This window comes from Lampetra planeri, unplaced genomic scaffold, assembly GCF_965212315.1.
Source record: "Lampetra planeri unplaced genomic scaffold, kcLamPlan1.2.h2 scaffold_162, whole genome shotgun sequence".
Taxonomy (NCBI): domain Eukaryota; kingdom Metazoa; phylum Chordata; class Hyperoartia; order Petromyzontiformes; family Petromyzontidae; genus Lampetra; species Lampetra planeri.
The window spans coordinates 5,690-15,906 of NW_027614351.1; the positions used below are offsets into that span (position 1 = coordinate 5,690).

The window sequence follows — 10,217 nt, forward strand, 5'->3', positions numbered from 1 at the left end:
GAGCACTCTGAGAGGAGGGGGGGGGTGTCTCTCTCGGTGTGTGGAGCCTTAATCTGCAGAGGCAAAGCTCTCACGCGCCAGTCGTCCCCTCTCGTGGTTCAATCCTCGGCACCCGCGCTGTTCACGACCTACACGTCCACGCTCCCTTCTAGCGCACTAACAATTGCTGGCTCCGCTCTCCGTTCCTCCGACCACATCAAGTCCGTCGGCGTTACTTATCGGCTCCACCTTGTCCTCTGACAGCTACGCCAACGGCACCGTCAGATGCCGCCCATCTACCACCCCGCGAGTCCACTCGTCACCGATGCGTCCACTGGCTTTCCGACATCGCCAGCAGGGCCGGCGGCTACGAAGTCCCCTGCCGTCCGACTCGCAACCTCCGCCTCCTCTTCACACCCGAGGACCAGGACGATCGTTCCCCTCCGTGGCAGCCCCCCGCCGTGTGGAACGCGGCCATCGTACCACCGCCGCCGGCGCTGCTGCTGCCGCACGTTCACGGTAGCAGAGAGGTCGCAACCGGGTACCCGATACCCGTACCCTACCCGATACCCGGCTACCCGTACCCGGCCGGGTACGGGTAGCCGTTTGCGACCCTGGTGCGGCCGGGTACGGGTAGACCGTGAGTCACTGGTGAGTAACCGTTTGTCATTCATTTCCCAACGTCTTGTCTCTTCTCACAATTCAAGTTCCTAGAATCAACCCACCCGGGCCTGCAACATGGCTTCATCCCAGAGGTCGCAATCAGGTATCCGATACCCGTCCGGGTAGGGTACGGGTACGGCCGGGTACGGGTACCCGTTTGTGACCCTGGTGCGGCGGGGTACGGGTAAGGAATCAAAACCCGTTTGCGACCTCTGCGGTGATAGCAGCAACGGCGGCGGCGTCAACTCCGCAGCGACTCCGAGAAGGCCCCAAACTGCTTCTCCCTTCGAGCGACGCGCCCGTCGGCTCCGAGCCTACCGGGAGTCACGGCCATTTATGTCCGTGAAATATTGTGCGCGTTATAAAATTGCTTTTATTCCGAATAAAAAAAAATTACATAACACACGTACTTACTGTACATAACTTAACACGTAGGATATTGCAGTCAATGCGATTCCTAATTGATTCTTGGGTTGGGTCAATTAAATGATTTGGCCAAATAGCTTTCACAAGACCCTCCACCACTGACCTGGCCAAGCAAATTCAACCGTCACCTGTATTTTATTCCGACTTTCTGGATATGAATAACTAACTTTTTTGCCCAAGGACGGGTGTATATTGCAGTAAATCTGAAATATTCAATAGAAAAATGGTTCAGCTCATGATTATTAATGGGGGGGGGGGGGGATGGTGCGGCATGTGGAGTGCACAATCTTGTGCGTTAGTGTAAATTTCCACGTGGGCATGAACATTGAGGTTGGGGGGGGGGGGGCTCTTTTGCAGTGAGGTCACGGGCGGGGCGGACAGACATTTCTGGGAGCTTATCGAAGGTAATAAAGGTGTTTGGGTTAGATCGCGTAAATGTGTCGTTAACCCACCAGCACCTGACAATCAGTAAGGTTTGTCACGTGACTAAAACTTGCCTCCTTCAGCACATCGGTGTGATGGGAGAACAAACCCACAACATTTACAATTTCAGTATGATGTTTCGCAGGCTACTACAACCATCTTCAAGCGGTTGTGGCAGAATTATGAAGAGGTCTTTCTCCGTCCGGTCTGGCCACATCATTACATGGCCTCACACCCAAGACTCAAAATAACGAATCGCAGGTACGACAGTTACGCTACAGCCCGGACTCACTACCGCCAATCACCCGGGGCTTAGCATCTCACTCAATATTGTCTCGGTCACTCGCAAGACCGGATGAGTATGTAGCGCGTGACTGCTAGTCACAACCGTAGCAACCAGAGGTATACTGGATGTGGTGTGCCGAGTGCGGAAATACTTTCCAAGTCGCTGGCAAGACCGTAGTGGGTGGGCTAGCAGAAGTCACAGCCACGGTGACGAGAGGTATACACTGGTTCATCGGCATTGTCACCACGACCGCAACTACAACAACAAGAACCCACGTGGTCACTGTACGAAAACCACGAGCGTTTGCTGTCGTAATGACCGTAATGTGATCTCCCGCCACGCTCGGCAGTATCACGTGACAATCCTCATCATCATCACAATATCATTATTCATACAACTGATTTTTTTTGTCGCTGTTGCGACCCAACACGCCCAGCACAACAGCAACATCAATCATCACGATCATCATCATCCCTACTCGCTTAAACACGTAGTTTTGATGCGACACACGTTTAAGGAAGCATGCGACAGTGATCCCGACTTCCTGGATTGTGACTCAAGATTTCCTGGACCCTGTCCTGATGATGTTTGACGCAGTTTCAAGCAAAACCTCGCGTTTCTAATTGCTAAATTTGGCTGTGAGGATTGCTCTGGGAACTCACCGGCGAGGTGAAACAACAGCCATCGGCGCGTTGTCGAAAGCCGGCACGCGCGACAACTTAATGCGTCCAGTGGTGGAAGGTTCGTCGCGATACCGCCGCGGTCAGCTAATTCGGTGGGGCCTAACCCAAAAAATCACACGTGAACCATTGCTACTTCAACTACTCCTATGAAAACTACGCAACACCCGCGGGGCGTGCAATGGTGTGGACGAGGCGGCGGCGACGTTGCGTCAGGAGATGAGCACGCAGCTGCAGCGGTGCTTGTTGAGGTGTATGAGCTGGATGAAGCCCTTGCCGCAAGCGTGGCAGGCGTACGGTTTCTCGCCCGTGTGCGTCTTGCGGTGCCGTGTCAGGTTGCAAAACACCGAGAAGCGGCGGCCGCAGTCGGCACAGGCATACGGACGCTCGCCCGTGTGCCGGCGCCGGTGGATCTGCAGCGAGCCCTGCTGCAGGAAGCTCTTGCCGCAAACCTCGCAGCAGAACGGCCGGGGCGGGGCCGGCCCGGCCGGTGAGGCGGACGGACCGATGCCGCCGTTGCCGTCGCTGCCGCGTCGACCGGCGCTCCTGAACCGCGCCGGCTGCGCCACGGTGATCCGGTAGCCGGATCCCGTCGGTGGAAACGGCGATTCCTGCGAGGCGCCCGTCGCCGCTTGCTCGTGCTTCTGCAGCCGGGTGATGATCGTGGCGCCGTTCCACGAGGAGCCATCGCGGGTTTTGGGTTCTCTTGCCGGTCCCGCCGGGGTGCCGTAATGTTGGTGCTGGTGGGGCCGGATAGGACGACCGGGTCCCACCGCCGCCGCCGTGCCGGTCTGCTGGTGATGGCCAACGGAGGCGGCGTCGACGGCGGCGAAGTGGTTACGGTCGAAGTCGGGGTTTTCGGTGTGGAGCTGCCCCTCCTGGTACTCGTAGCAGTTCTCACCTTGTCAATCACACGTGGACATTGCATCTCATTACCAATCACTGTGTGTGCAATGATCCATAGAGCCACAAAGCATCAGTCAACGCGACGCCTTCACACGTCGATTCCTCCACGTAAAAACATAAAAGTATATATTTTTTACACATCCCATCAGCGACGAGGACTTTTGGTCGTGCATGATTTTCAGAACGTTGCTTTAACAAGAGGCAAACTATGGACCAGTTTGAACATTTTGCGTCTCGTCAGCCGAGGCAGAGCGTATATTTAAGCTGGGTTAAATATACGCTCCCCGACAAACCTGGTCTTCACCTGACGACGGCTGCTTGCGTTGTGGCCGAAACGTCGTGAGAATTATTTTATTATAATTTATTTTATTATTTTTATTGTTTCCATTCTACGTGACTTTACCGAAAGAACCAAGAAGATGAATCCCTGCAGTCACGAAAGCTTTAAATCGAAATGTAAACATTCTGCTCGCTTTTCAACTTTCCTCCGGTTTTCTGAATAAAAGCCACATCGGTTGGCGTATTTTGCCCACGCAGCAACTTAATTTGATTGACTGCCATGTGGTGGAGGGCGACAGTTGACACCATATCTACACCACCATCTCTCCGGAAAAGAAACAAATTGCGTACCAAGTCCTAGATTCACCTACTTAAAACTGATCCACCCTGGCAATCACAACCAATAAACCAGCAAGTCAACTAGATTCTAGATTTGAAGCTTTCGTGACTGCAAGGATTCATACTGTTAGGTTTTTTCGGTAAAGTCACGTAGGTAAAAAAATAAAATTAAAAGTTAATAAAAGTAATAATGGAAATAAAATAATAAATCACGACGTTTCGGAGGCAACACAAGTCTCAGTCATCAGGTGGGACCGTCACAGCAAAAATTACTGCATCAAGTATTTAAGGGCTGGTCTTTTGGAATTTTTCCTCACTGATGACGGAGACTTGTGTTGCCTCCGAAACGTCGTGATTTATTATTTTATTTACATTATTACTTTTATTAACTTTTAATTTCATTTTTTTACCTACGTGACTTTACAGAAAAAACCTAACAGTATCAACTATTAATGATCGCACGAAATAAACATGAATCAAACATAAATAAAAGCCATGCTCGAGGAGGTAAGACTCACAGCTTCATAGACATAGAATCAAAAATCCGCTGCCGAACTGCCCTCTCCTGGCCACTTGGCAGCCTAAGCCGACAACAGTCGGCGTTCCCAAGCAGCCACGCATTCAAGCACAACCCAGGATCAGCCCCACCAGCTTCTGATCTGTGACAATATCGGGCGCGTCCGTGCTTGATCTGTTTGAATAACTTCACAACAACGACGACGACGACGAAGCCGCTCAACCGCAGTGGTCATGCTCGTGCGCTGTACCAGTAGCCACCGAGTCCATGAGTATGGCCGGCTCAACACCAGACTCCATGTCGGTCATCTCGCCTGCACCGCAACACAACAGCCGCAACAACAATAATCACGACGACAACCACCACAGCAACCACATTTACAGACAAGTGGTGGGAAGGCAGCTAGAACTGGCGGCAACCGTTTCCCAAGCTCTGTGGCCCTACGTTGGTATGTTTGGCCAACTACACATAACGAGACAGCCTGGACCTACTGATCCCTCTATGCATACTTATCAACAGCTTGTGTTGATTCAACGCAGGAGCGGATTCGAAATACAGGGTGTCATCGGCAGCGTCAAGCTCGCTTCAACCATTGCTGGTGAACAGCCAGTAGGCACGCTGAAAGAGGCACACCGTCTGCTTAATTACTCTGCTACTCATATTTTCCACAACGCTTATAATGGTGACGATGATGTCCTCTATTCACAAGGGGCCGCACTCCTCACCACCGCAGGCCGTGTCCTGCTCGGCTTTGAGGCTGGCCCATCCGTGCGCCGTCTCCTCCTCGTAGCAGTCGGCTGGGTCCCACTCGCCGACCTGCTCCCCGGCTTGCGAGCCCTTGAGATCGCACTTGGCGTCTGCTCCTCCCTCTGCCCGATCAAAGCGAACGAGCGATTCGTTAGCGCGCCCTGCTTCGTGTTGCTGGTGCCGTTGCACGCGGCGGCGGCGACGCAGCCCGTTTGATTTTTACCCGCTTGTTTTACGGAGCTTCGTGGTTTCGAAACCGGCAGGCTGCCCTGGTTATTACCGCGGAGTGTAGCTACAATAAAATGATACGCGCCGCCTGCTTCGCTCGCGGTCAACGTTAAAGATCCCGTGACGTCATACAAAATGTCTAGGCTGTTGTTTTGCCGGTGTCAGGGTCCGAATTTTTCAAGAAAAAAAATCATTACCGGCAAATTACTCGTGATAACATGGCGCCGGTCACAGACGAAGGTGCCGAGCCACATTGTGCCCACAGGCGCATCTGCCACTAGGGATGCCCTTTTAAACGTGTTGAGATGAGATGCCATACAAGTTGCTTATCGAGTGTAAAGCACTCGGGAGACGCCTATAAAGGAGGGCAGCTCTATGATCGTAAAGCCGCGAACGCGCAAACTATTCGTAAACAAAACATTGCAATCAACACATCTTTCGTGCTCGATCCACGGGGTCTCTTTGAGAAATGGTGGCCACCCACACATCCTGCTGCCTCCCTGCGGTTGATGATGACGTAACCAAGCCCCACCCATCACCTCTTATGTAGCGGCACGCGATAGAACAGAAGGGAAACCTTATTCGCCCGATAATTTTTGTGTAAATAATCGGCAGACGACCAATTACTTACACAACCGGCGAGCCCAGCTCTATCGATTACCCCATGGGCTCCGCATTACCCACTAAACCGCAAGCGCCACGGGACCTCGTACCCGACTCCTGCTTGATGTTATCGGTGCTCATCTCGGCCCATCCTCCCTGCTCCTCCACCGATTGGTAAGTCTCCACCGGCTCGCTGTCCTGCTCTCCCCCTTCCACCACCGAGGGAGCCGTCGGCCCCTCGACAGCCTCGACGCCGATCGCTCCGAGCGCCGGCTCCAGGCAGCGGAACCGCTGCGCCGACTGCAGCAGCTCGCGGCTCAACGAGCTCAGCGTGGCCACGATGGCGTCCAGGAGGCTGCCGAGAACCGCGCGGCTCGCCAGCGCCCCCTCGCAGCGGGGACCGCACGCCCCCGCCTCCTCGTTGTCTTCGTCCACGGACCCTCGCCGCTCCTCTCCCTCGTCGTCGCTGTCGCCGCCGGCGCCCGGGGTCGTCCCCCGCCGGCGCCGCCCTCGCCGCCGCGTCGGCGCCAGGGCGAGCACGAGTCGGCGCAGCACGGCGTAGAAGGCGAAGGGCAGGCGGTCGCGGGCGGCGCCCAGCAGCTCGGCCGTCACCTGCGCGTCCTCGGCGCACGCCAGCAGCTCCTCGTAGTCGCTGATGCCCAGCTCGCGCTGCATGGCGTCGGCGAACGTGGGCTTCATGCCGCGCGCCGCCAGCCACGCCGGGAAGTCCCCGCGCGGGTTTGCCTCCACCGCGCACGCCGCCATCGCTCGCCCAGATAGCGCTGCCAACAGTGTGGAGAGGAATGGTGGCGCTTATTCCAAGAATTGCAAGTTTTTATGAAATATTTGTATTCCACATCCTCCCTCACATCATACATTTGACTGATATAGGTCAACATTTTGACGTTCTAGGCGGTCGTTCTAGGCCATTAGCAATATCAGGCATCAGTCCCCACATGGGGGGAGGGGAGTAATGGGTTTTTCTTCGGGGGATTTGGGGTTGACCGCTCGTTGTTGTTCTGGGTTGAGGTGTTTAAGACTGGTCTAAGGTTTAGAAATGGACATCACGTTCATGTGTATTATTCTTCCTTGTCTCTAGAGCTTATAGCTCAGATGCTACAGGTCCGAGATCGGGCCTAATGAATTCAGCCATTGAGTATAGGTGGGTGGGAGGTGGGTTCGTGATTTTTCCACGTACTCAATATAGTTTTCCTGGCCGCTATATTAAAAGTCCTTCACAAAGCGCTCCTCCGTTCTTGGGTCAGCTCCACTTCTCTTAGGGTAGTTTCCACACTGGTATTCACAGATGTATTGTTCATCTTATGGCAAACCCCCGATATATGTTCACAGAGCTCAGCCAGACGGAGATGAGGCTGCACCAAGCTTGGCCCTCCACAGGTTGGTCATGTAGTGCTCCGTGTAGGAATTTGAAATGAGACCATTCTCTGGCACTTTGAGAGGGTGGATTTACAAATCTGGGTCCAGGTCTGGTTGGGGATCGGCCCAATTACTTATTTTGTTACTTAAATTGTCCACAACAACGTTACATTTACAGTGAGGACGCTACTATAAAAATGTGTAGATCACAGCACACTAAGCCAGTAATCTCTGCTAAATAAACAGTTCCGTTTTGGGGAAAATAGTCAACTTAGTTGACTAAAAACAGAAAACGCAACACATTAATCAATATCACTGTGGCCAGAGAGTTGGTGAATGCACTTTACACCATGGGGCCATAGAAGACTTACATTTTTTTTACTTTTCTGATGACAAGTTATTAAATTGGCATATGAAGTTACTTATTAGTAGCTATTGAATAACAGATAAAAGCCACAATAATAAAACATGGGTCACTACACAAGGCAATTTATATTTTAAAAAATACACGTTGCTGGCACATTGCTTCATGAGTAAGTCATCAGCATAATCCAATTAGCGGAAATATCCTAATTATTATTGAAATAGGCCTTGGAAGGACATCAAAAAACGTTGGGCTCAAAGGGACTTTCAAATCGTTATATACTCCGTTATATATTCCTGAACCTTGCACGCAGGGTAGAGGAATCTGCAGAAAGCAATTTAAAAACGAGTTTAATGTGTTAAGTAAACGCAAGTGTTTCCTACAGGGAGGCTACGCCGTCTTTGAACAATTGGTGGACAAAAAACATATTGCACATTTGGGGAGAGAGTGGACTTGCGGTTATAATTGCTTGCAGAGCTTTCTCGACAACACAAACATAGAATCACACCGCGACTGTTGCAACAACAACCACCACCAACAACGCGGCCCTCATTCACAGCAAAGGCATCAACCCCTCAGCGGCCAAGGGCCATTGCCCGAAACGTCGCCCGTTGCCCCTCCGATGGCCACATTGTTAACAAACGAAAGCGTCGAGAGCTCCGCGTTGTGCCGTGCAGCAGCAGCATCATTGTGGCACGAGAAGACCACCCAGGCGGCGTTAAAATTGCATGCAACTTGAGCCAACAATCCACTTCGTGTTCGCACGGCGAACTAAACCCTCCATAGGCAGTCGCACGCAAAACACGAGCGCTCGTAACGCGCGCGTGTCACTCAAGTACACACAACGCGTTATTTTGTAACAAACAAATCAATTCGCAACAGATTTAAAAGCAACACACGCGGCAAACTAACTAACAGCTGTGTGGCTGTGTGTGTGTGAGGGGTAGCCCGCGGTGGCAGAATGGCGTAGGCCGAAGGCTTCTTACCCCCCTCTCGGCCGAAACTCCCACGACCACTTGCAGGCACCCGAGGCAACTCAAAGAGTGGCTACCCTCCTTCTCCTCCTCGGTTGAGTCGCTAGCGACTCGCCCTCTGACGGCAGCGAGAGGAGAGAGAGGAGAGAGAGAGAGGAGGAGAGGTGGTGGGTGGAGACCGAGGCGCGCACGCCACGGCGAGACAAGAGGGCGGACGGGCAGCCGTGACGTCACCGGGTCAAAGGTTGACCGCCGGTCTCCCTCGCCCCTCCGCCTGTATGTGAATACGGCTAAACCGTATGGGTTGACAGGTATGTGCAGGAGGTTGTGGGTTCGATCCCGACCCCAACGCCTGTATATTTCATAGGCGTAATATTAGTACTGGTAGGAACCTCCTGGTTACACCAGCCCACAGGGGATTATTGTGTCCGTCCGTCGTGATTCCAAAAATGGGCTGGGTGGGGAGGGGCTGGTCACCCCGTGGTGTCCTTATAAAACTCAACGTTTAACCTACTCACGCCGGCTTGTGCCCGCCCTCAGTCGGGCATATTTGCGGAATACACCACGCCGCCGTTGACCCTGGCCATTGACCGAGCAACCCAACGTTCCTACCAGCTCCCTCCGCAGGAATGTGTTTATTTATAGGCGTCATGTCATGCGACAGATTACGGACGCCGCTGTGGCGAGATGTTAACTACCTCGCCTGGTTTACAGGAGGTCCGTGGGTTTGACCCCGACCCTGATGCCTGCTGTATATTTGGGAGTTTGGGTGGATTTTTCTCCGGGTCCTCTAGTTTTTCCCTCCACATTTAGAATCAACATGCGCTTACTGTATTTGGCAGCTATACATTTACACACGATAAAGTCACTTCGTTTGGCTATCATTTGCGGCCAGGTTGCTGGTGCAAAAGAGATATAGCGCTCAGTGGGCCTTACCTGCTAAAATCAAAACGTTTAGTTTATAGAATGTAATATCTAATGCTTAATAATGTAGATAGTTTAGTCGGCTCTAAAAGAGCATTGGCATATTTTTTTCACACTGGTCAGACGTTTTGAGAGAAGTGGGAGTACACACACTTAACCCCACCACACGTGACCTGTCCATCCACGAACTGTGGTGAAACCATCGACACTGCTGGATGGACAGAGGCAGAGCGTGGGGGGGTGGGGTTATGAAACGTTGCCCCATTGTTTCAACTCCCAGCGCCGTGAGATGGAATCGAACCGGTGACCTCTGGATTGCAAGTTCAGTGCGCTGACCACCATGGCAGCATCCGGGGAAGGAAATACATATAAGCTCAAAGTTCATCTTCTTGGTTCTTTCGGTAAAGTCACGTAGAATGGAAATAATAAAATAATAAAAATAAAACATTATAAAATAATTCTCACGTTTCGGCCACAACGCAAGCAGCCGTCCTCGTTGTGG

At 52.5% G+C, this 10,217-nt stretch overlaps 1 protein-coding gene across 3 annotated transcripts; it reads right to left on the reverse strand.

Moving 5' to 3' along the window:
* Window positions 1-995: 995 nt before the first annotated feature.
* On the reverse strand, window positions 996-9,041 carry LOC144739640 (uncharacterized). Of its 3 annotated transcripts, XM_078622567.1 has the most exons (5): window positions 8,804-9,039; window positions 6,187-6,858; window positions 5,224-5,367; window positions 4,749-4,811; window positions 996-3,358 (listed from the first exon to the last, which is right to left on the reverse strand). In XM_078622567.1, the coding sequence occupies exons 2-5, from the start codon at window positions 6,839-6,841 to the stop codon at window positions 2,670-2,672; spliced, it is 1,551 nt and encodes a 516-aa protein (XP_078478693.1). In that variant the 5' UTR covers window positions 6,842-6,858; window positions 8,804-9,039; the 3' UTR covers window positions 996-2,669. The 3 variants fall into 3 exon arrangements, with proteins under 3 accessions (XP_078478693.1, XP_078478695.1, XP_078478694.1); XM_078622569.1 differs by lacking the exon at window positions 5,224-5,367 and having other exon boundaries at window positions 8,804-9,041; XM_078622568.1 differs by lacking the exon at window positions 4,749-4,811.
* Between the last annotated feature and the right edge of the window lie 1,176 nt (window positions 9,042-10,217).

Coding starts and splice junctions, on each gene's coding strand:
- LOC144739640 (XM_078622567.1), bottom strand. CDS start 6,841: ATGGCGGCGTGCGCGGTGGAGGCAAACCCGCGCGGGGACTTCCCGGCG. Junction 5,368..6,186: donor TAACATCAAGCAGGAGTCGG/GTACGAGGTCCC, acceptor TTGATCGGGCAG/AGGGAGGAGCAGACGCCAAG. Junction 3,359..4,748: donor CATGGACTCGGTGGCTACTG/GTACAGCGCACG, acceptor GTGATTGACAAG/GTGAGAACTGCTACGAGTAC.